The sequence below is a fragment of the Phyllobates terribilis genome, unplaced genomic scaffold, assembly GCF_046119375.1.
Source record: "Phyllobates terribilis strain yellow unplaced genomic scaffold, ASM4611937v1 Scaffold_7__3_contigs__length_470593459, whole genome shotgun sequence".
Classification (NCBI taxonomy): Eukaryota; Metazoa; Chordata; class Amphibia; order Anura; family Dendrobatidae; genus Phyllobates; species Phyllobates terribilis.
In genome coordinates this window covers 198482313-198508246 of record NW_027362767.1, presented here as the reverse complement: position 1 = coordinate 198508246, position 25934 = coordinate 198482313, and the positions used below count along the sequence as shown (strand labels likewise).

The 25934-nt window shown below is 48.7% G+C and overlaps 2 protein-coding genes across 3 annotated transcripts in view; one reads left to right on the top strand and one right to left on the bottom strand.

The window, feature by feature from the left end:
• Nucleotides 1–4862, bottom strand: part of DNAAF6 (dynein axonemal assembly factor 6) — a 27132-nt gene extending 22270 nt beyond the window's left edge. The window contains exon 1 of the mRNA XM_073639655.1: nucleotides 4440–4862. The gene's annotated coding sequence lies outside the window, so the exon portion shown is untranslated. The remainder of the gene's footprint in view (nucleotides 1–4439) is intronic.
• On the top strand, nucleotides 4681–25934 carry NUP62CL (nucleoporin 62 C-terminal like). Of its 2 annotated transcripts, none has more exons than XM_073639653.1 (12): nucleotides 4681–4831; nucleotides 6874–7182; nucleotides 9156–9415; nucleotides 9754–9873; nucleotides 13550–13669; nucleotides 14128–14197; nucleotides 14500–14644; nucleotides 14727–14776; nucleotides 15448–15582; nucleotides 23409–23520; nucleotides 25618–25684; nucleotides 25792–25934. In XM_073639653.1, exons 2-12 carry the CDS (start codon nucleotides 6881–6883, stop codon nucleotides 25881–25883), a joined length of 1473 nt encoding a protein of 490 aa, XP_073495754.1. In that variant the 5' UTR covers nucleotides 4681–4831; nucleotides 6874–6880; the 3' UTR covers nucleotides 25884–25934. The 2 variants fall into 2 exon arrangements, with proteins under 2 accessions (XP_073495754.1, XP_073495753.1); XM_073639652.1 differs by having other exon boundaries at nucleotides 14497–14644.

Here is a 25934-nt window from a genome sequence, read left to right as displayed (position 1 = left end):
CAGTCTGATATTTTAAAAGTTTAGGGGCACAAGAAACATGGCGTCTGCGCACGCACATATACTGACAGGATGGGAGAGGGGGTCAGCACACAGGACGGCACTACAGGCAAGATAATAAAACTGGCCCCATCCAGAATAATTAGCCTCATATACAAGTCAGCAAAACAACACACAAATATTACAAGAGAAAATCCTAGACCGGCCGGCCACTATATGAAAGCCCTAGACCGGCCGGCCACTATATGAAAGCCCTAGACCGGCCGGCCGGCCACTATATGAAAGCCCTAGACCGGCCGGCCACTATATGAAAGTCCTAGACCGGCCGGCCACTATATGAAAGTCCTAGACCGGCCGGCGACTATATGAAAGTCCTAGACCGGCCGGCCACTATATGAAAGTCCTAGACCGGCCACTATATGAAAGTCCTGACTAACCAGAGCTGAGCAGACAGACAGCACAACTCACCCACAGCACGATCCATGGTGACCGCTCTGCCCCTTTATACCAGACCCGAGAAATGCCGGTGATCAGCCACAATCATCCCAAACAGCTGGAGAGGGGGAAATACAGACCCTGGTGCCAAACTGCCCTATATACACAGTGTGGCCGCATTCACACGTCTGATCTTCACTTACAAGCGCTGGCTATGATCTCCAGGGATAGCCACCGTACCTGTGATCTCCAGGGACCATACCTGTGATCTCCAGGGATAGCCACCGTACCTGTGATCTCCAGGGATAGCCACCGTACCTGTGATCTCCAGGGATAGCCACCGTACCTGTGATCTCCAGGGATAGCCACCGTACCTGTGATCTCCAGGGATAGCCACCGTACCTGTGATCTCCAGGGATAGCCACCGTACCTGTGATCTCCAGGGATTGCCACCGTACCTGTGATCTCCAGGGATTGCCACCGTACCTGTGATCTCCAGGGATTGCCACCGTACCTGTGATCTCCAGGGATTGCCACCGTACCTGTGATCTCCAGGGATTGCCACCGTACCTGTGATCTCCAGGGGTAGCCACCGTACCTGTGATCTCCAGGGGTAGCCACCGTACCTGTGATCTCCAGGGGTAGCCACCGTACCTGTGATCTCCAGGGGTAGCCACCCTACCTGTGATCTCCAGGGGTAGCCACCCTACCTGTGATCTCCAGGGGTAGCCACCCTACCTGTGATCTCCAGGGGTAGCCACCCTACCTGTGATCTCCAGGGGTAGCCACCCTACCTGTGATCTCCAGGGGTAGCCACCCTACCTGTGATCTCCAGGGGTAGCCACCCTACCTGTGATCTCCAGGGGTAGCCACCCTACCTGTGATCTCCAGGGGTAGCCACCCTACCTGTGATCTCCAGGGGTAGCCACCATACCTGTGATCTCCAGGGGTAGCCACCATACCTGTGATCTCCAGGGGTAGCCACCATACCTGTGATCTCCAGGGGTAGCCACCATACCTGTGATCTCCAGGGGTAGCCACCATACCTGTGATCCCCAGGGACCATACATGTGATCTCCAGGGGTAGCCACCGTACCTGTGATCTCCAGGGGTAGCCACCATACCTGTGATCTCCAGGGGTAGCCACCATACCTGTGATCCCCAGGGGTAGCCACCATACCTGTGATCCCCAGGGGTAGCCACCATACCTGTGATCTCCAGGGGTAGCCACCATACCTGTGATCTCCAGGGGTAGCCACCATACCTGTGATCCCCAGGGACCATACATGTGATCTCCAGGGGTAGCCACCGTACCTGTGATCTCCAGGGGTAGCCACCATACCTGTGATCCCCAGGGGTAGCCACCATACCTGTGATCTCCAGGGGTAGCCACCATACCTGTGATCTCCAGGGGTAGCCACCATACCTGTGATCTCCAGGGGTAGCCACCATACCTGTGATCTCCAGGGGTAGCCACCATACCTGTGATCTCCAGGGGTAGCCACCATACCTGTGATCTCCAGGGGTAGCCACCATACCTGTGATCTCCAGGGGTAGCCACCGTACCTGTGATCTCCAGGGGTAGCCACCGTACCTGTGATCTCCAGGGGTAGCCACCATACCTGTGATCTCCAGGGGTAGCCACCATACCTGTGATCTCCAGGGGTAGCCACCATACCTGTGATCTCCAGGGGTAGCCACCATACCTGTGATCTCCAGGGGTAGCCACCATACCTGTGATCTGCATGGACCATACCGGTGATCCCCAGGGACCATACCTGTGATCCCCAGGGACCATACCTGTGATCCCCAGGGATAGCCACCATACCTGTGATTGGGGCCAGTAACATGTCAGTGATTTTTCGCAGACTAATCGCTCTGTGGAACTTCCCGGAAACAGGTCAGATCAAAATCGGCAAAGAAAGTCTATGGGTCGGTGAAAAACCAGACTGCACTCGGGTGACATCTGAGCGGGATCTGATTCTCAGGGACTGACAGTGGAGAAACATTTTCTTATCTTTTTCTCCACATTAGTTCCTCCATCTGATCACAGTCTGAGCCAAAGAAAAATCAGTCCGTTTATCTCAAGTGGAAAAACCGGATATGTGAATGAGGCCCAATTTACCAGAAAGGAGGTGAAATTAAAAAGCATCACAGAAAACTCCGGCTGTACTCCCGGCACCAGGGTAGTGTTACTGCAGCAGCCCCGAGATACCGGCAGGGGGGCGGCAGCGCCGAGACACCGCCAGGGGGGAGGCAGCCCCGAGACACCGCCAGGGGGGAGGCAGCCCCGAGACACCGCCAGGGGGGAGGCAGCTCCGAGACACCGCCAGGGGGGAGGCAGCTCCGAGACACCGCCAGGGGGGAGGCAGCCCCCAGACACCGCCAGGGGGGAGGCAGCCCCCAGACGCCGCCAGGGGGGAGGCAGCCCCCAGACACCGCCAGGGGGGAGGCAGCCCCGAGACACCGCCAGGGGGGAGGCAGCCCCGAGACACCGCCAGGGGGGAGGCAGCCCCGAGACACCGCCAGGGGGGAGGCAGCCCCGAGACACCGCCAGGGGGGAGGCAGCCCCGAGACACCGCCAGGGGGGAGGCAGCCCCGAGACACCGCCAGGGGGGAGGCAGCCCCGAGACACCGCCAGGGGGGAGGCAGCCCCGAGACACCGCCAGGGGGGAGGCAGCCCCGAGACACCGCCAGGGGGGAGGCAGCCCCGAGACACCGCCAGGGGGGAGGCAGCTCCGAGACACCGCCAGGGGGGAGGCAGCCCCGAGACACCGCCAGGGGGGGAGGCAGCTCCGAGACACCGCCAGGGGGGAGGCAGCCCCGAGACACCGCCAGGGGGGAGGCAGCCCCGAGACACCGCCAGGGGGGAGGCAGCTCCGAGACACCGCCAGGGGGGAGGCAGCTCCGAGACACCGCCAGGGGGGAGGCAGCCCCCAGACACCGCCAGGGGGGAGGCAGCCCCCAGACGCCGCCAGGGGGGAGGCAGCCCCCAGACACCGCCAGGGGGGAGGCAGCCCCGAGACACCGCCAGGGGGGAGGCAGCCCCGAGACACCGCCAGGGGGGAGGCAGCCCCGAGACACCGCCAGGGGGGAGGCAGCCCCGAGACACCGCCAGGGGGGAGGCAGCCCCGAGACACCGCCAGGGGGGAGGCAGCCCCGAGACACCGCCAGGGGGGAGGCAGCCCCGAGACACCGCCAGGGGGGAGGCAGCCCCGAGACACCGCCAGGGGGGAGGCAGCTCCGAGACACCGCCAGGGGGGAGGCAGCCCCGAGACACCGCCAGGGGGGGAGGCAGCTCCGAGACACCGCCAGGGGGGAGGCAGCCCCGAGACACCGCCAGGGGGGAGGCAGCCCCGAGACACCGCCAGGGGGGAGGCAGCCCCGAGACACCGCCAGGGGGGAGGCAGCCCCGAGACACCGCCAGGGGGGAGGCAGCCCCGAGACACCGCCAGGGGGGAGGCAGCCCCGAGACACCGCCAGGGGGGAGGCAGCCCCGAGACACCGCCAGGGGGGAGGCAGCCCCGAGACACCGCCAGGGGGGAGGCAGCCCCGAGACACCGCCAGGGGGGAGGCAGCCCCGAGACACCGCCAGGGGGGAGGCAGCTCCGAGACACCGCCAGGGGGGAGGCAGCCCCGAGACACCGCCAGGGGGGAGGCAGCCCCGAGACACCGCCAGGGGGGAGGCAGCTCCGAGACACCGCCAGGGGGGAGGCAGCCCCGAGACACCGCCAGGGGGGAGGCAGCCCCGAGACACCGCCAGGGGGGAGGCAGCCCCGAGACACCGCCAGGGGGGAGGCAGCCCCGAGACATTGCCAGGGGGGCAGCACCGGGGCAAACACTGATGGAGCGACCCCAGGGGACACAAACTATCTGAATAGCTGAAAGGGAGAATGCAGGAGAAGCCACAGGACTGGGGAATAAGAAGCACATGGCCAAGTTGCGGCTTTTTGCGCCTATTATGCGTCTCTTAATCATCTGCCTCCAGTCACACGGTGCACATTTACCGCAGGTACTGTGAGTCCCGCCGGCGTCTCCGGAGCGGTGCCCTGTTGGTTTCCACAGCAACATGGTTACTATGGTGACACTCAGCTTCCGGTCCGGTATTGAGGGTGACCACGGCATATGCCCTTATGCTGTCAGATAAAGAAGATGTGACGTGCGATCTCCGCAGAGCCGCAGCCTCCCTGTAGGATCCAGACTCGAGTCCGAACGTTTGCGTTACCGGCTCTCCCGTCACGATTCTTATAGGCGCTATTCCGCCAGCTCAATACATTAGAAAACGGTCCTCACGGGAGCACGTGGTTTGATGACGTTCGTGACGTCAGCACGCTGTCTGTCTGTGGCGCCCAGAGCCGTGTGACCGTTCAGTAGCCGGCGGTTCGTCCGCCGTGTGCAGGTAGGGTGTCCGCCGGTGCTCCGCCTCCCTCTGTTCGGTGTACGGAGAGCTGTGACCCGGAGGTGGGCGGGTCCTGGCAGAGCACAGGGCCATAGTAATGGCAGACACGTCCACCTGCCTGCCCTCTGCCTCAGTGCACACACACAGTTTTGTGAACCGGTTTTTACGAAAAATCTGGATTCCTGCGTTTTTTTAATTATGTTATTTTAAGTATGGCTTCATTTCCCGTGTGTGATACGTGCTGTTAGTGGATGTCTGATCTGTCTGCAGCAGGAGAGCAGGGAGCGGAGGCAAAGGGGCTGCTGTCTCCAGGAAAGCTAAACAAACTGGGCTCTACTCCCCCTCCCCGGGTCCAGTGCTGAGTCTCTGCTGCTGCCCCATTGTGTGTTACTGTCTGCAGTGCTGACCACTGAGTTGACACTAGCCGCTGAGCTCACTGATTGGCTGCAGTGCTGACGTCACTTCAACATCGCTGCAGCCAATCACACACCCGGGACAGCTGTGGAGACTCCGTGCTAGACCTGGGGAGGGCGAGTAAAGCACAATTTTATTTATTTTGTTTTAAACAAACTGCAGCTTTGGAGGGGGCGTTTTCCCCTTGTACCTCTCTCGGTTGATGGGCCGGCTGCGCTCTATTGGCCTCATTACTTTGCACCTCCACAAATCAATGCAACCATGAGCTCAGCTAAGTCTCCGCCCACTTGGCCTGATTGACAGCTCCTTAGTGTCTCTACTGCTGCTCATATATTTTTGGGCTCATGGTGCGTATGCCCGCGCGCCCGTCCTGCCGGATCTCACCCACAATGTGAATGGGTCCAAGAGAAAAAAGATGGACAGTGCAAAGTACGATGAGTTTTCAGAGACTGATTGCTGGAAATAGCTGAACTCGTGAATTTTTTGGATAACAATGAACCCGTGTAAAGCTGACTGTTTCCATTGTGAAGGCAGACAGACGTGTGTGAATAAGGCAGTTACTTATAACACCGCCCCATGCTGCTTCTTCCCGCCGTCCGGACGGGGCTGCAGCAGGGGTAGTCTGCATCCTGCCAGCACTAACCCTCCGCTCTGATTGATGTCCTGTCTGGCCAGTCCAGCTTTGTTGGTCTGACAGTCACCAGAGCGGAATGGTGTTCTTATTCAGACCCTGTCTGTATGACTGGAAGATGCGGCTGATTTCTGAGCCCAATATATTTGACCTCTTCCGTCATATTAGTGCACGTGGCACTAGTAGTAGCATCATCATTGCATACAGTAGCGGCCTGATCCCTTGGACTGGTCACAAATCGCGCTGACGTCATCAATGTAACCTTTAGATCTTGTGACGCCTAGATGGCTGCAGGTTGGGGGCTTCGCTCTACATCCGCCAGCTCTCTTCTTACCCCTTCACTATGGTCTCGCTTGTACTGAATCTTTTTAGGTTTTATATGCTTTTCATGTAAAGCTGGTGAGCAGCCAGGTCCATCTAGAGAGCGCTCCCTCTGGGCACTCAGCTTTGGGGAGGACTGGTACTCCTTATAAAGGCCGTCCATTACTGGTCTCGTCACATCCCAGTGAATGTGGCCCTTTCCATTTTGGCTCCCCCTGCCTGACTCTGTACAACCCAGGCTAGCCCAGACACAGCAGCGGGGAGTCCACGGCCTCCGGCATGACTGATGGCCTCTATGCTGTGACAAAGGAGCCATCAAGCAGGAGGAGGCTGCGCAAGGCGAGGAATAGAGCTGGAGTGACAGAGGCTTCAGATCTATCATATCTATGCAATCCCAGAATTCTCAGCATTGGAGGAACGGACCGGGCGTGTAAAGGTGTTGTTGGGTTGAAGTGAGGCTGGTGCAGCGATACAGCTCTCCGCAGTGACAACGCTCTGATATAAGCCGCACTGTTGCCATGATGGCGTTTCTTGCGTGTAGGAGCTGAACCCTCTGCTCTCGGTGTGGTCACTGCAGATCGTGTCTCTGTAATATGTTATTAACCTGTAAATTGCTATTTTAGATGCAGATATGAGAATAACCTTTGCTGTAACGTTTCTGTCCCGTCCTCGGCAGGATCAAAATGAGCGGCTTTAACTTTGGGACAAGTTCATCTGGTGGTTTCACATTTGGCACTCCGAAAACGACGGCATCGACAGGAGCTGGCGGCTCCTCATTTGGTGGCGCTGCGGCGCCAGCTGCACCATCTGCAGGCTTTTCTTTCGGCACACCAACACAAACTCCTGCTTCTACGGTGGCGCCTGCAAATCAGACCAGCGGTCCCTTCGCTTTCTCCACACCAGCTCCTTCCGCTGTTCCAACAGCTGGATTCTCTTTTGGGGCCCCGACGACTTCGGCTGCACCTGCCGGGGGCCTGGTCATCGGGTAAGAGAAGCAGTTCTCTATACTTTCATGTAACTTCTTCACATATTTGTACGATATACGGCAATATAGAATTGCCTGTGTATTCTAAACATCTCCTATGAAGTTCACTGATGTATACTCATGACAGACATGGGGTCTTCAGTAGCCCCTCCAGCTGCCATGACAACACCATAAGCATCCCCTTCCCTGTATATACAACCATTTAAATGCCTCCATACGTGCCAATGGCACCTGTCGGGTGCTGGCTGTGTGATGTGCACCTAGTGCACACTTCCACCATTCTTGTATGTTGAATATTTCCAAGGTGTTAAAGGTGTACTCCACACAAAAGATGAACTTGTCCGTGTACAACCAGGGGGTTAAAGCATACTGTCTCCCGTACCTGGTGTCACCCTCCAAGCGTAGAGCCGTGATGTCACCGACCTCTGGTGACCCAACACTGACCGGCTGCTCCTGACCCTTCAACCAATCAGCGTCCGGTCACTGGAGGTTGCTGATGTCACCGCATCAAGCTGAACAGAGAGCGCCGGAGCAGCATTGGGAGGGTGTGTGTACATTTTCATTATTTTAACTAAAAAAAAAACCCTTTTATAGGAAGAAGCAGTGTTCACCTGGGGGCTGATACAGGAGAGACAAAGCGTTTCACAATGTGTTCTGGCTCCTTCAGGGGCCAGAGTATAAAGGGAATCTGTGTTTACATCAGGGCTGTGGAGTTGGTGTCTGTATAAAATGGACCGGCCCCGACTCCTAAAATATATAATAAATTGGGTGCAGTCGTTCAATGCAGTTTGTGGGGAATATTTCTTCATAAGAATTTGGGAAAGTTATGAAATGTCCTATAAATGTCTGTCCTATTCCTGATCTCAGGATCTGGACTTTTAGCTGAGATGAATCTGTGCTACAGTAAATGTATCACTTACACATGAGCCATGTATGAGGGAGTCGGAGCCGCGTATGAGGGAGTCGGGGCCGTGTATGAGGGGAGTCGGAGCAGTGTATGAGGGGGGCCGGAGCAGCGTATGAGGGAGTCGGGGCCGCGTATGAGGGAGTCGGGGCCGCGTATGAGGGAGTCGGGGCCGTGTATGAGGGGGGCCGGAGCAGTGTATGAGGGGGGCCGGAGCAGTGTATGAGGGGGCCGGAGCAGTGTATGAGGGAGTCGGGGCCGCGTATGAGGGAGTCGGGGCCGTGTATGAGGGGAGTCGGAGCAGTGTATGAGGGGGGCCGGAGCAGTGTATGAGGGAGTCGGGGCCGCGTATGAGGGAGTCGGGGCCGTGTATGAGGGGGGCCGGAGCAGTGTATGAGGGGGGCCGGAGCAGTGTATGAGGGGGGCCGGAGCAGTGTATGAGGGGGGCCGGAGCAGTGTATGAGGGAGTCGGAGCCGCGTATGAGGGAGTCGGAGCCGCGTATGAGGGAGTCGGAGCTTTCGGTTTCTCAATTGAATTGTATAGGTTACGGCCAACATTAAAGGTGGAAAAAGTTCTCCCATGATTCTTCTTGGTAGGATTTATTTCACATGACAAAAGCCAGGCATTTTAACAGGGGCGTGTAGACTTTCACTGTAGGTTCCAGTACAACAATAAGGTCACGGCCCCACTATCAGTATTTGGTCAGTATTCGGTCAGTGTTTTTTCTCAGGAGTGGGAGATACAACCAGGTGAGGAACAATCAGAGAAAAGGTGTAATAGGAACAAGTCACCAATTCTGGATTTATCACCCACTCCTGGTCTTGGTTCCCACTCCTGAGAAAAAATACTGACCAAATACTGATAGTGGGGCCGTGGCCTAAGAATGATACCTGGTTTGTAGCCGTCTACTATACCAGTGCTGTGACATCGAGATGTATTAGGGTCGTGTTCACACTATGAATGCTCTTCTAGGCTGATTTACCGGTGACACCGCTCTTGTACCGTCTGGACGCCTGTCGGGATGATAGACTTGTACTTGTTAATAATCCATTTGTACTTTAATTTCAGAAACCCTGCACCTAAGCTGGGACTGGTAGGAACGCCGCAGGTGGTAGCGGGAGCAGCCGGGGCCCCTGCCAGCGGGGTCGCTCAGACCTCTGGCTTCACTTTCGGGACTGCAATTACTCAGCCGCTCCCAGCACCTCCCAGCACGGCCGGCAGTGGTGGGGGCTTCAGTTTTGCGGGTGCTGTGACGACGGCTATAGCCCCCATTACAGCGACAGCGCCGGCTCCCACCCTGGCAGCCAGCAGTGCAGTGCAGACCCCAGGTACGGTGCTGATGGCTCCATTATTTCTTACTGTTGCTCAAAAGTTTTCTCAAACTAATCCAACTGCAGGGCGTTTTCAGGACAAATCCCGGGGTTCTAATGTGCTGCCGGCACTTCTTGGGGGGCTTTTATATTGAGGTCTATCAAAGTGCCGAGCAATGAAACCATCCACAGGAACTTTCCTACCCTGATCGGAAGCCGTGGTTAATGCTTGTTTTTGGGAAATATCCTCAGCCTTGGTTTTTATATAAGAGAACTGATCTGGTCGCCTAACCCAAATATTCTATGTTGGTAACAGTGTGTCCCTTCTCTGAATCATGGCCGCCTCTCTCGTTTAGCTTTCTGTATGGGACCGTCTGTTGCATCAAACATTTCGACTCTGGCTACTGCCCCAACGCAGACTGCTCCAGTGCAGCCGACTCCAAACCTGTTTGTAAAGCCGCCCGAGCCGACACAAGGTAAGTTATGGTGTCAGTATGAGACACGTGTCCGTGCGGAGAGCACTGTGCTCTGGAAGCCGAATGTCTCGCTTATTGCAAAAACTGCAAATTGTCCCAAAAATGTAAACTCCACAGTGTGGACGCCCCACTAGGCTGCAGTAACACATCCCGGTCTGGTTTTACATCCGTGTGAAGCGGTGCATTGTTCTCTCATGTGACATCTGTTTTGCTTTTTTATTTTATTTTTTTGACTATTTTTTTTCTCTATTAACTTTAAATATGTCAGATAATCACTTATTGCGATCAGACATACATTGTATGACACGAGTCAGTAGTGAGTGCATGGAGCGGGCTCACGGGGTGCTCGGCTCATACCCGGCAGGTAATGGCTGTGTATTACAGCCGGGACCCCATCTATCAGCCATGGGCAGAGCTGAGGCTTGTTAAATGCCACTGCCAACTCCGACAGCTGCATTATCATCGCACCGGCATGGGGGGCATCATTCTATACAACCATCGGCGCTCCCATCACAGGACCACGGGTCGCCGTTGGGTTGATACGAGACCTGCTGCTGAAGACCTCCATGCTTTTCATTATGGAGCTACCTTGAAACCCAAGCTGTGGCCTGTGGTTTTTACTATATGCAGCAATACTGTGGTATAATATCAGGCAATCACCTTCAAGTCCCCTAAGGGGACTAGTAAATACAGTAAAAAGTTAAAAAAAAAAATTAAAATCGCCCCTTTTTTTCCATATTAAAAATAAGACATGGCATCGCCGCATCCAGAAAAGTCTGATTTATCAAAATATGAACATAATTAACACAACCAGTAAACAGAAGAAAATTACAAAATGGCGTTTAGGTTTTTTTGGGTTGCTGCAATACCGCAAAAAGTGCTGTGACATTTTTATCACTTCTTACATCTCTCCTAAAACGGTATCAATAAAAATGTCACATCTCCCCGCAAAATATAAGCCGTCACACAGCTCCACCGACCAAAAAGGAAGTGATAGGAGTCTCGAAAAATGGAGACATAATCTAAAAAAAATTCAAAAGCTAGTAGAATTGTTTCCTTAAAATTTTTACTTTTGCATCGATGTTTTTGCTCTGTAATGTAAGAGTAGCATAATGTAGAGACTGAGACCTTGATTCCAGCGACGTATCACTTACTGGGCTGCTTGTTCAGTGTTTAATAGCAGGAGATTATCACTACAGGACTAGTTGTCTCATGCAGTGTAGTCCATCTTCTCTGAGTAACCCCGCCCCCACCACTGATTGGTAGCTTCCTGCCTATGCACAGTGTACACAGAAATCTGCCAATCAGTGTTGTGGGCGGGGTTATACAGAGATCAGCATTCAAAGAACTGCTAGATCTGCAGCAGAGAAAACGGTGATCTCATGAAAACTGCAGCAAGCAACCCAGCAAGTAACACTGTAATCAGGGGCTCTGCCCCTACATCATGCTGCTTTCATTTTACATAATAAAGGGAATCTGATCGCAGGTTTTTAAGTGTCTAATCATTATCACATACAGGCTAGGTTCACACAAGCATATATATATTATATAAAAAATTTCATCCAGAAAAAAGTGAGGATTTTTCACCTGTATCGTTATCCATATGACATTCACTTTTATACATAAAAACTTGGATGTTACATGGTTGATCTGTGGGGTTTGTTTTGTTTTTTTTGAGCCTCTCATGGATTTGAATAGAGTCTCATCCAAATCACTTTTCACTCTATTCTGTCTGTGGAGAAACCAAAACACAATGGTCATCTACACTGAATAACACCGATCCAGGTGCTGTCAGTTTTCCCACGCACCGCACTCACAATCTACATTTTCACATATTGCTTTTTTGCAGTTTTTTTTGTCTGCAGGCAAAACCTACTCTGTTAGCAGTAAAGAAGCCAGCTTGTAGTAATGTGCCCATCCCGGTCTCCCAGCTTGTAGTAATGTGCCCATCCCGGTCTCCCAGCTTGTAGTAATGTGCCCATCCCGGTCTCCCAGCTTGTAGTAATGTGCCCATCCCGGTCTCCCAGCTTGTAGTAATGTGCCCATCCCGGTCTCCCAGCTTGTAGTAATGTGCCCATCCCGGTCCCCAGCTTGTAGTAATGTGCCCATCCCGGTCTCCCATCTTGTAGTAATGTGCCCATCCCGGTTCCCCATCTTGTAGTAATGTGCCCATCCCGGTCCCCAGCTTGTAGTAATGTGCCCATCCCGGTCCCCAGCTTGTAGTAATGTGCCCATCCCGGTCCCCAGCTTGTAGTAATGTGCCCATCCCACTCCCCAGCTTGTAGTAATGTGCCCATCCCACTCCCCAGCTTGTAGTAATGTGCCCATCCCTCTCCCCAGCTTGTAGTAATGTGCCCATCCCTCTCCCCAGCTTGTAGTAATGTGCCCATCCCACTCCCCAGCTTGTAGTAATGTGCCCATCCCACTCCCCAGCTTGTAGTAATGTGCCCATCCCGGTTCCCAGCTTGTAGTAATGTCCTCATCTTGTAGTAATGTCCCCATCCTGGTCCCCAGCTTGTAGTAATGTCCTCATCTTGTAGTAATGTCCCCATCTTGTAATAATGTGCCCATCCTGGTCCTCATCTTGTAGTAATGTCCCCATCTTGTAGAGCATTCAACTGAAAAGAATCACTGATTATCACGGATTAAGCAGCCTCAGGGGCCGCATGTGGCCTTCGGGCTACGTGTTTGAGACCCCTCATCTAACACATTGATACGGCATGGAGTTGGTTGGGCATTGTTCATTTTACAAATTGGTGGGGCACAGAGTTGGTCGGACTTTGTTTACTTTCACACATTTCATAAATTAAACTGTACATCCAGGCTCATCTGAGGACACCAAGACATTGTGGTTTAAAGGGGTTGTCCATCACTTGGGCAACCCCTTCTGATTCCTCATGTTTGGCTCTCTTAAAATAAAAGCACGTATACTCGCGTCATATTGCGGCACAGTGTCAGCAATGACGGCACATGTGTTCCCGGGGCTCGCGTGAGGTTATGTCATCTGAATCAGCGCTGGCGTCTCTGTCTGCGCCTTCAGACAAATCGAACATCAAGAGGAGGTCAAAGAGCGTCCGCAGCCCCGGCTTCCTGCTAACGTTCAGTATATCTGGAGGAGGTGACGGTGGCGTCAGCGCTGATCCGGACTCGAAAGGTGGCGTCCTAGTAGTGCACAACACCTTTTAAAATTGTTAAAATCACAAGAATGGTTTTGCATGCTGTTGTACCTGTGATGTTCATGGCTCAAATCTCAGGAAGAAGGGTTCCTAGGAACGCTCATTAATTGTGCAGTAAACAGGCTGACGATCTGGTGAAGGAGCTAACCCTTGTGTATCGGGTGACATGATCTCTTGGTTTCCCCAATGGATCGTGTTTTTTCGGCTGTGTCGCTTTATCCTGTATACACCGGACTGGGATGATCGCAGCCTGTGCGCACTGATGGACTTACTACTGATGGATCAGTACATCTCTGCCTGGAGTAACAGGTTATTAAACGACTGCATCGCGCAGTGTAAATGGACCCTCCGATACCAGAGCCTTCTTACAATCTCTCCGCCCTGCTGACCACCATCCTGCATTATCCTCCTTCTCCGTGTCATTTTGTGAAGTATTTTGTAAATTTGCAGAAAGAATTAACAGTGAATTGCCTGCAGGTTATTTGTTTTTCTTTCTTTAGTTGCAGCAGTTTTGGGGACTACAACCTCCTCTGCGCCCCCCAGCACGCTGGGCCTTGGCTCCGGTCTCACCACGTCTGCAGCTTCTCTCTTCTCAATAACCTCCACGGCTCCGGCTGCAGGTACAACCGGGTTTCTAACATGTCGACGTACACTACACTACTGGACAACCTCTCATAAATGTCCCGAATGTGCATCACAAAGAGAGAAAACCGAATTGTGCCGCTGGAGCAGCGACGTCCATCTGTCCCCTGCTGGTCACGGGCATTGTCCTGTCTGATGGGTGGAGGCTGGAGAATATCAGCCACGTATTGTGCAGCCTTCTCCCTCTCCACAAGTGACCGCCAGGGGACGCAGCACTTTGTGATCTTGATATTCACCTCCTTGGTTCTTCTACAAGAACAGTTTGAAATGTGAGACTATTTTCTGCCGTGGCCAAACGCTGAGATTTCTGAGAAGCTAAACCGCTCTGAAAGTTATAAACGCCGCAGGTTCCTGTGTGTCCTCAGCAGGCTCGACGCAGGGCTGAAGCATTCCTTCTATCAGTCTCCATTCAGAGACGATCTGTTCTCTCTTGCAGCCGCCTTGGCTACTAAACCACAGACTACAGGAGCTGTGCAGAGTATTACTGCTGGTGCCGCACCTGTAAGGTAAGTGCAAGATGGCACCGACTCCTCTACTGCCCCCCTGCTCCTTTATATGGAAGAATAGTTTAATACTTAGACTCTTAGTTGATTTGCACACTGTACTGAAGGTCCATGATTCCCTTCCACAATATATTAACGTGGATGATCAAAGTAAGAACACCAGCCTCATCAGGTCGATTTAATATTGCGTGCAGTTTGTATTTACATTTTTAGGCTGATTTTGCCTTTTGCTGCTTTCTCTTTGTTCTATGACGTCTAATAACAGTGGCCATGCCCCCCTGTTAATGCTTCTCTCCTCACAGTAGTGCGCCCGCTGTTATGACCTACGCCCAACTAGAAAACCTCATCAACAAATGGAGTCTGGAGCTTGAAGATCAAGACAAACATTTTTTACAACAAGCTACCCAAGTCAATGCCTGGGACCGAACACTGATCACCAATGGGGAAAGGGTGAGCGAGAGCCGCATGGAGGCTGCGGTGGCCGGCGACCGCCTCTGCAGCCATCTAATGTCTCACTGCCTTATGTTGTCAGATCACCGCATTACACCGGGAGATGGAGAAGGTGAAGCTGGACCAGAAGAGGTAAGACAGCAAAAATATCTCTTAGTAACTACTCGCTCTGCATGTCCTATGCCGGCCACCGTACATGGTGCTGCGGACTCGAGCACCCACAACACGCTCCTTTGTCCATGCAGAATATGTTACGTTTTGTGCAGATTTGTTTGTTATTGATGTGTTGCGATGCAGGTTTGTATTGTTCTGTGAATTGCTATGGATTAGTGCTCCCTTTAATAAATCTCTGCCATAAAAGCCATTTTCACACAAACATGTGACCGATACATTTCTGTGCCCATATAGCGGTCGGAAGTCCCAGCCTGACCCCGGGCTAGTGGCCCAAAACTAACTGGTGCCTGTACTGTTGTGTGAGTGTGGCCTGTATGTGAGAGTCTCTTCCAGTATTCCACTAAGTTACCAATAACGGGATTGAATTAAGGTTGAGTTACTTTATCCACAAGATAATCGATAATGAGCTAATTGCTGGGGGTCCGAGCACCAAGACCCCCACCAATCACGAGAGCAGAGGAGTCCTCGGCTATCTCCAGTGGTCCCATAGACTGTATACAGGGCCACGTGTTCTTATTGTTCCCCCAATATTCTGTACAATGTTTATATACAAACATCACAATAGAAAATATTGATAGATTTCATATATATATATATATTATATTATTTTTTTTCTTGTATTTTGTTAGATTGGACCAAGAACTGGACTTTATACTGTCTCAGCAGAAAGAGTTGGAGGACCTTCTAACACCGCTGGAAGAATCGGTGAAAGAGCAGAGTGGGACGATCTATCTCCAACACGCGGACGAGGAGAGAGAAAAGACGTAAGTAACAGGACTAGAGCCCGCCGGGTATTCTCCAGACGGCTCGCAGCCAAAACCTCTTCTACACTTAGGACTTGTTACTCCAACCTTTGGAGATTGACTTTATATGGTTACTTATTGAGATGCTGCTAATGTTAATGTGACAGTAAATGTAGATCATATTATCTAACAAAAGTGACTACTTTTCCTAAATAGAAAAACAGAAACTTATTTCTTACTATTAATGATCTGACTTACATTTTGTAAAATTTACCAGATATTAGTAATTGAAAAACCTCTTTACCCCTACACCAGTGTCCCCCAGCTCCGGTCCCCAACTGCCTCCAGCGGGTCATGTTTTCAGGATTTCCTTAGTGTTGCACAGATGATACTAAGGAAATCCTGAACAAATGATGTGTTGGGGGACACTGCCCTAGAGTCTAGACTCCACACGGCACTACATGTAGCTATATGGGAAATGTCCTGAGCTAGAATGAGTATGTGGGATATATTTTTTCAGAATATTCTGTTTAAAAAAAGAATCTGTCCATTTGCTCCAAAAATTGAGTTAAATACCTCGTAAAAATCACATTGTTGTTTTCGGAGCGTAGTATGTGAAATCTCTGCTTGCAGTCTAACTGGGCTTTTCTGCACTACGGAGATTTCACATGCTGCACTCCAGAATAAAGAAATGTGACTATCTCAAGAATTGAGCAAAACAGAAAAAAGTATCAGAATTAGGGACGCTCATGGATTTTAAAAGGAATTTAATTAAACTTTTTTTTTTAGTAAGTGACAGTTCGTCTTTAAATAAAATAAAAAAAATCAGCTGAACACATGTTAGTCTGATCCTCCTGAAGGGTCCAAATAGATGGAATGATCAGCTTCCTGTCACAAGACATACAGGTGCATCTCACAAAATTAGAATATCATCAAAAAGTTAACTTATTTCAGTTCTTCAGTGCAAAAAGTGAAACTCCTATATTATATAGAGTCATTACACACAGAGTGATCTATTATATAGAGTCATTACACACAGAGGGATCTATTATATAGAGTCATTACACACAGAGTGATCTATTATATAGAGTCATTACACACAGAGGGATCTATTATATAGAGTCATTACACACAGAGGGATCTATTATATAGAGTCATTACACACAGAGGGATCTATTATATAGAGTCATTACACACAGAGGGATCTATTATATAGAGTCATTACACACAGAGGGATCTATTATATAGAGTCATTACACGCAGAGCGATCTATTATATAGAGTCATTACACGCAGAGGGATCTATTATATAGTCATTACACGCAGAGGGATCTATTATATAGTCATTACACGCAGAGGGATCTATTATATAGAGTCATTACACACAGAGGGATCTATTATATAGAGCCATTACACGCAGAGGGATCTATTATATAGAGTCATTACACACAGAGGGATCTATTATATAGAGTCATTACACACAGAGCGATCTATTATATAGAGTCATTACACACAGAGCGATCTATTATATAGAGTCATTACACACAGAGGGATCTATTATATATAGTCATTACAAGCAGAGGGATCTATTATATAGAGTCCTTACACGCAGAGGGATCTATTATATAGTCATTACACGCAGAGGGATCTATTATATAGAGTCATTACACGCAGAGGGATCTATTATATAGAGTCATTACACGCAGAGGGATCTATTATATAGAGTCATTACACGCAGAGGGATCTATTATATAGAGTCATTACACACAGAGGGATCTATTATATAGAGTCATTACACACAGAGGGATCTATTATATAGAGTCATTACACACAGAGGGATCTATTATATAGAGTCATTACACACAGAGGGATCTATTATAGAGTCATTACACACAGGGATCTATTATATAGAGTCATTACACGCAGAGGGATCTATTATATAGAGTCCTTACACGCAGAGGGATCTATTATATAGAGTCATTACACGCAGAGGGATCTATTATATAGAGTCATTACACGCAGAGGGATCTATTATATAGAGTCATTACACGCAGAGGGATCTATTATATAGTCATTACACGCAGAGGGATCTATTATATAGAGTCATTACACGCAGAGGGATCTATTAGAGTCATTACACGCAGAGGGATCTATTATATAGAGTCATTACACGCAGAGGGATCTATTATATAGAGTCATTACACGCAGAGGGATCTATTATATAGAGTCATTACACGCAGAGGGATCTATTATATAGTCATTACACGCAGAGGGATCTATTATATGGAGTCATTACACGCAGAGGGATCTATTATATAGAGTCATTACACGCAGAGGGATCTATTATATAGACTCATTACACACAGACGTATCCAGGACATGGGCTACAAGTGTCACATTCCTTGTGTCAAGCCCCTCATCACCAATAGACAACGCCAGAAGCGTCTTACCTGGGCCAAGGAGAAGAAGACCTGGACTGTTCTCAGTGGTCCAAGGTGTTGTTTACAGATGAAAGTAAATTTTGCTTTTCATTTGGAAATGAAGGTCCCAGAGTCTGGAGGAAGAGTGGAGAGGCCACAATCCAAGCTGCTGGAGGTCTAGTGTGAAGTCTCCACAATCAGTGATGGTTTGGGGAGCCATGTCATCTGCTGGTGGAGGTCCACTGTGTTTTATCAAGACCAAACACCAGGACATTTTACAGCACTTCATGCTTCCCTCTGCCGACAAGCTTTTTGGAGATGGAAATGTCATTCTCCAGCAGGACTTGGCCCCTGTTCACACTGCCAAAAGTACCAATACCTGGTTTACACACAACAGTATCACTGTACTTGATTGGCAGCAAACTCGCCTGACCTTAACCCCATAGAGAATCTATTATAGAGAATCTATGGGGTATTGTCAAGAGGAAGATGAGAGACCCCAGACCCCACAATGCAGACGAGCTGAAGGCTGCTATCAAAGCCACCTGGGCTTCCATAACCCCTCAGCAGGGCCACAGGCTGATCGCCTCCATGCCACATTGCCACATTGATGCAGTAATTGATGCAAAAGGAGCCGACCAAGTATTGAGGCATTTACTGAACAGACATTTCAGATTTTAAAATAATTTTTCAAGCTGTTGTTATAAAGTATTCTAATTTACTGAGATAATGACTTTTGTGTTTTCATTGGCTGTAAGCCATAATCATTAGCAGAAATAAACACTTGAAATAGATCCCTCTGTGTGTAATGACTCTATATAATAGATCCCTCTGTGTGTAACGACTCTATATAATAGATCCCTCTGCGTGTAATGACTCTATATAATAGATCCCTCTGTGTGTAATGACTCTATATAATAGATCCCTCTGTGTGTAATGACTCTATGTAATAGATCCCTCTGCGTGTAATGACTCTATGTAATAGATCCCTCTGCGTGTAATGACTCTATGTAATAGATCCCTCTGCGTGTAATGACTCTATATAATAGATCCCTCTGCGTGTAGTGACTCTATATAATAGATCCCTCTGCGTGTAGTGACTCTATATAATAGATCCCTCTGTGTGTAATGACTATAGAATAGATCCCTCTGTGTGTAAGGACCCTATAGAATAGATCCCTCTGTGTGTAAGGACCCTTTAGAATAGATCCCTCTGTGTGTAATGACTCTATAATAGATCCCTCTGTGTGTAATGACTCTATATAATAGATCACTCTGTGTGTAATGACTCTATATAATAGATCCCTCTGTGTGTAATGACTCTATATAATAGATCCCTCTGTGTGTAATGACTCTATATAATAGATCCCTCTGCGTGTAATGACTCTATGTAATAGATCCCTCTGCGTGTAATGACTCTATATAATAGATCCCTCTGCGTGTAATGACTCTATGTAATAGATCCCTCTGCGTGTAATGACTCTATATAATAGATCCCTCTGCGTGTAGTGACTCTATATAATAGATCCCTCTGCGTGTAGTGACTCTATATAATAGATCCCTCTGCGTGTAGTGTCTCTATATAATAGATCCCTCTGCGTGTAGTGACGCTATATAATAGATCCCTCTGCGTGTAGTGACGCTATATAATAGATCCCTCTGCGTGTAGTGACGCTATATAATAGATCCCTCTGCGTGTAGTGACGCTATATAATAGATCCCTCTGCGTGTAGTGACGCTATATAATAGATCCCTCTGCGTGTAGTGACTCTATATAATAGATCCCTCTGCGTGTAGTGACGCTATATAATAGATCCCTCTGCGTGTAGTGACGCTATATAATAGATCCCTCTGCGTGTAGTGACGCTATATAATAGATCCCTCTGCGTGTAGTGACGCTATATAATAGATCCCTCTGCGTGTAGTGACGCTATATAATAGATCCCTCTGCGTGTAGTGACGCTATATAATAGATCCCTCTGCGTGTAATGACTCTATATAATAGATCCCTCTGCGTGTAATGGCTCTATATAATAGATCCCTCTGCGTGTAATGGCTCTATATAATAGATCCCTCTGCGTGTAATGGCTCTATATAATAGATCCCTCTGCGTGTAATGGCTCTATATAATAGATCCCTCTGCGTGTAATGGCTCTATATAATAGATCCCTCTGCGTGTAATGGCGCTATATAATAGATCCCTCTGCGTGTAATGGCTCTATATAATAGATCCCTCTGCGTGTAATGGCTCTATATAATAGATCCCTCTGCGTGTAGTGGCTCTATATAATAGATCCCTCTGCGTGTAGTGACGCTATATAATAGATCCCTCTGCGTGTAATGGCGCTATATAATAGATCCCTCTGCGTGTAATGGCGCTATATAATAGATCCCTCTGCGTGTAATGGCTCTATATAATAGATCCCTCTGCGTGTAGTGGCACTATATAATAGATCCCTCTGCGTGTAGTGGCTCTATATAATAGATCCCTCTGCTTGTAGTGGCTCTATATAATAGATCCCTCTGCGTGTAGTGGCTCTATATAATAGATCCCTCTGCGTGTAGTGGCTCTATATAATAGATCCCTCTGCGTGTAATGACTCTATATAATAGATCCCTCTGCGTGTAATGGCTCTATATAATAGATCCCTCTGCGTGTAATGGCTCTATATAATAGATCCCTCTGCGTGTAATGGCTCTATATAATAGATCCCTCTGCGTGTAATGGCTCTATATAATAGATCCCTCTGCGTGTAATGGCTCTATATAATAGATCCCTCTGCGTGTAATGGCGCTATATAATAGATCCCTCTGCGTGTAATGGCTCTATATAATAGATCCCTCTGCGTGTAATGGCTCTATATAATAGATCCCTCTGCGTGTAGTGGCTCTATATAATAGATCCCTCTGCGTGTAGTGACGCTATATAATAGATCCCTCTGCGTGTAATGGCGCTATATAATAGATCCCTCTGCGTGTAATGGCGCTATATAATAGATCCCTCTGCGTGTAATGGCTCTATATAATAGATCCCTCTGCGTGTAGTGGCACTATATAATAGATCCCTCTGCGTGTAGTGGCTCTATATAATAGATCCCTCTGCTTGTAGTGGCTCTATATAATAGATCCCTCTGCGTGTAGTGGCTCTATATAATAGATCCCTCTGCGTGTAGTGGCTCTATATAATAGATCCCTCTGCGTGTAGTGGCTCTATATAATAGATCCCTCTGCGTGTAGTGGCTCTATATAATAGATCCCTCTGCGTGTAGTGGCTCTATATAATAGATCCCTCTGCGTGTAGTGGCTCTATATAATAGATCCCTCTGCGTGTAGTGGCTCTATATAATAGATCCCTCTGCGTGTAGTGGCTCTATATAATAGATCCCTCTGCGTGTAGTGGCTCTATATAATAGATCCCTCTGCGTGTAGTGGCTCTATATAATAGATCCCTCTGCGTGTAGTGGCTCTATATAATAGATCCCTCTGCGTGTAGTGGCTCTATATAATAGATCCCTCTGCGTGTAGTGGCTCTATATAATAGATCCCTCTGCGTGTAGTGGCTCTATATAATAGATCCCTCTGCGTGTAGTGGCTCTATAGAATGGATCCCTCTGCGTGTAGTGGCGCTATAGAATGGATCCCTCTGCGTGTAGTGGCGCTATAGAATGGATCCCTCTGCGTGTAGTGGCGCTATAGAATGGATCCCTCTGCGTGTAGTGGCGCTATAGAATGGATCCCTCTGCGTGTAGTGGCGCTATAGAATGGATCCCTCTGCGTGTAGTGGCGCTATAGAATGGATCCCTCTGCGTGTAATGGCGCTATAGAATGGATCCCTCTGCGTGTAATGGCGCTATAGAATGGATCCCTCTGCGTGTAATGGCGCTATAGAATGGATCCCTCTGCGTGTAATGGCGCTATAGAATGGATCCCTCTGCGTGTAATGGCGCTATAGAATGGATCCCTCTGCGTGTAATGGCGCTATAGAATGGATCCCTCTGCGTGTAATGGCGCTATAGAATGGATCCCTCTGCGTGTAATGGCGCTATAGAATGGATCCCTCTGCGTGTAATGGCGCTATAGAATGGATCCCTCTGCGTGTAATGGCGCTATAGAATGGATCCCTCTGCGTGTAATGGCGCTATAGAATGGATCCCTCTGCGTGTAATGGCGCTATAGAATGGATCCCTCTGCGTGTAATGGCGCTATAGAATGGATCCCTCTGCGTGTAATGGCGCTATAGAATGGATCCCTCTGCGTGTAATGGCGCTATAGAATGGATCCCTCTGCGTGTAATGGCGCTATAGAATGGATCCCTCTGCGTGTAATGGCGCTATAGAATGGATCCCTCTGCGTGTAATGGCTCTATAGAATGGATCCCTCTGCGTGTGATGGCTCTATAGAATGGATCCCTCTGCGTGTGATGGCTCTATAGAATGGATCCCTCTGCGTGTGATGGCCCTATAGAATGGATCCCTCTGCGTGTGATGGCCCTATAGAATGGATCCCTCCGCGTGTGATGGCCCTATAGAATGGATCCCTCTGCGTGTAATGGCCCTATAGAATGGATCCCTCTGCGTGTAATGGCCCTATAGAATGGATCCCTCTGCGTGTAATGGCCCTATAGAATATAGGAGTTTCACTTTTTGGATTGAAGAACTGAAATAAAGTGTTTTTTTTATGATATTCTTATTTAGTGAGACGCGCCTGTATTACACGGCACTCGTTGAGTACTGGGACTGGATTGCTGGAGGCTTCCTACTTGTATTTGGACCATTGTCATGGGCTGGTTATGTATAAAGAAATCCAATCGATAAGCTGCATGTATCTCATCTTCCATCTCATGTATCAGAGTCGGACCGACTCCTCCTTTAGGACAAAAACCACAATGAACAGGACAGGAGAAAACATTTATTGTGGTTTTGTCCTGAAGGAGGAGTCTGTCTGACTCAGAAACACATTGAAATAAACTGCACGCATTTCATCTTCTTTATCAATTGGATTTCCTCACACTCTGATTCAGACTACCGCTGCAGCCAATCACAGGTCAGGTGACTAAAAGAGCTGGTCCTCAGATGGTTCTCTGATGATGAGGCGCTTGATAAAGTTTCTCTACAACGTGCACAGTAAATCCAGACCTCGTGCGGCTGTATCCATGGAAGAATACGTCTCTCTCTTGGATGGGAAAAAAAAGGAAAATGCGAAGCAAAAGAAAACACTTGACGCAGCTCAAGCTCTTAAAGCTCTGCTCGTCACAAAAAGAGAAAAGGACTAGGAAAACATGAATCGTTAGGATGTTGGTAGAAAAGGATGACTTTGCAGTGGATATTTGGCTAATGAAGGTTTTGGTTGTGAATCAGTTGTTGTTTTATTATGTCCTATGGATTATTCTTCTGACTTTTTTTAGTTTCATCTTTCTTTTTTCCAACAGATACAAATTAGCAGAGAACATTGACGCCCAACTGAAGCGCATGGCCCAGGATCTGAAGGACGTCATAGATCATCTGAACACGACGGCCGGCCCCGGAGACACCAGCACCCCGGTGAGGAGCCGCATACACCAGGGTCTAACACCTTACTGATAACTTGGGGGGTCCCACCTCCGGATCCTGGAGTCTCTCAGCTTACTCCTATGGGAGATTTGAGAAAAGTTAAGCTGTCATTGTCAGGACTCCCATAGATCATAGAGGAGATCTGCACATGTGGCCATCATCGAGGTGCTGGACCCAGAGGTAGATCAGCATTGATGAGGATGAGTTTGTGTTATACCCTATGAGAATGCCACACATGTCTATGAGAATACCCCTTTAATCCTTAACCCCTTCATGACATGGGGATTTTCAGTTTTTTGTTTTTTTCCTTCCCTTCTTCCAAGAGCCATTATTTATTTATTTTTTTCCGTCCACATAGCCGTGCGAGGACTTTTGCAGGACGAGTTGTAGTTTTGAATGACACCATTGATTTGACCATATAATGTACCAGAAAATGGGAAAAAATTGCAAAAAAAGCGCAATTCCACAACTGTTTTTTTTATTTCCCATGTTCACTATATGGAAAAACTGACATTGCAGTATGATTCCCCCGGGCAGTACGACTGCACAGATACCAAACATGTCTTTTTTTTTTTTTTTTTTTTTTTAAATGGTGTAAAAAAAATGCAGAAATTTATAAAAAAAAAAAAAATTCTTGTCGCCAGTTTCCAAGACGCATAATATTTCCATTTTTCAGTATCTGGGGCCGGGTGAGGGCTTATTTTTGCAACCTGAGCTGACGTTTTTACTGATACCGTTTTGGGGGAGATACCATTGTTTGATCGCCTCGTATTGTTTTAGTGCAGTGTTGCAACCCAAAAAAAATAAACCACGGAATTTTGGCGTTTTGATTTTTCTCTCGTTACATATCCGATTAATTTACATAATATATTTTGATAGATCTGACTTTTACGAACCCAGCGATACCAAATATGCGCTTTTTAAAAAATATGTATATTTTATTAAATGAGTGATTTGAAGTTTTTTATTTCTCCATATTTTACATTTTTTTCACTGTTTACTGCATTTAATAGCCTCCTTAGGGGGGTTGAAGCTGTGATCGTCTGATCGCTTGTACTATACATAGCAGGGCATCAGCAGGTGTATGTATAGGGAAAATCACAATCTCCTAATAAGGCCCGCTTTCAGAGGATTGTGATGACAGGCATATGGGGGTCATCAGCAGACCCCCAGCTGTCATGACAACCCATCGGTGCCCCGCGATCATGTTATGGACTTGTGGAGTGACGCGTCCCCCCGCCAGGGCGCGGTCAATGCTGCTGTCAGAGATTGACAGCGGGATGTAACGGCTCCGCTTCACCGGCGGCTGTTTGAGGCACATGATGGCTGAGTAAATTGGTCATCACCTGCAGGGGGAGATGCAGACACTACACGACATACATGTACGTCATATGTCGTGAAGAGGTTAATGTTTACATGGCGGATCATGTATAAGAAAATAACTCATTAAAGGTTGACTTTAAAGCAAAACCTAAACAGAAGCCCAAATGCTCTGCCGGATCGCTTGTATGAAGGATTGGGGTCTGAGCGGTGCTGCTGTGGTTTGGACATGAATCCTGGTGCCACACGGAGTGCTATTCTTAGTTGAATCTGTCGACACTGACAATAGAAACTCCAAGCAGCCGTGATATCAGAGAAGCCGTCATGTTCGTTCTCTGAGATGATCAGATTGATAGATATGATTGTGGGAAAAGTTTCAGTAAAGCTTACATTTAATTGATGAAAATCTCTAATTCTATGTAAATGAGTCCAGTGGGCGGGGCTACTAGTGACAGTGTTCCCTGTATGACTGCAGGCAGAGCTGTCAGTCACTAGTAGCCCCGCCCACTGGACTCCTTACATACAACCCCAGGGATTGCTATGAATAACGTACAAGTTACACTGGATCTTCTCCCACAGTCCTGTCTATCATTCTGCTCCTCTCCTCTATACCGCGCTGCCCACATATTGGACCCCGTGTATAACGTGACCTTTGCCACTGTATATGTGTTCGCGTGTTCTGCGTATACACGTACGGCCTGGACTGTAACATTACCCCCCGTACAATACAATCTGTAACAGGAGACTCTGTGTATTCTGCCCTGGCAGCTGCAGCAGATCTGTAAGATCCTGAACGCTCACGTGGACTCGCTGCAGTGGATCGACCAGAACTCAGGTGAGTTATTGAAGACTTGTTCTCCCTTCAGAATTAGACCCCATTCACACGCTGTCATTTGGATGCCTGCTTTCTCACCATGTGATCTAAGTCTCCTTTTCTTGTAGCGCTTCTTCAGAGGAAAGTGGAGCAAGTGGCAAAAGAATGTGAGATCCGGAGGAAGGAGCAGGAGCGAGGCTTCTCCATTACGTTTGACTAACTTATATACATTTTCTGCTCTTTAAATAAAGTTTTGGCGTTTTTTCCCCCA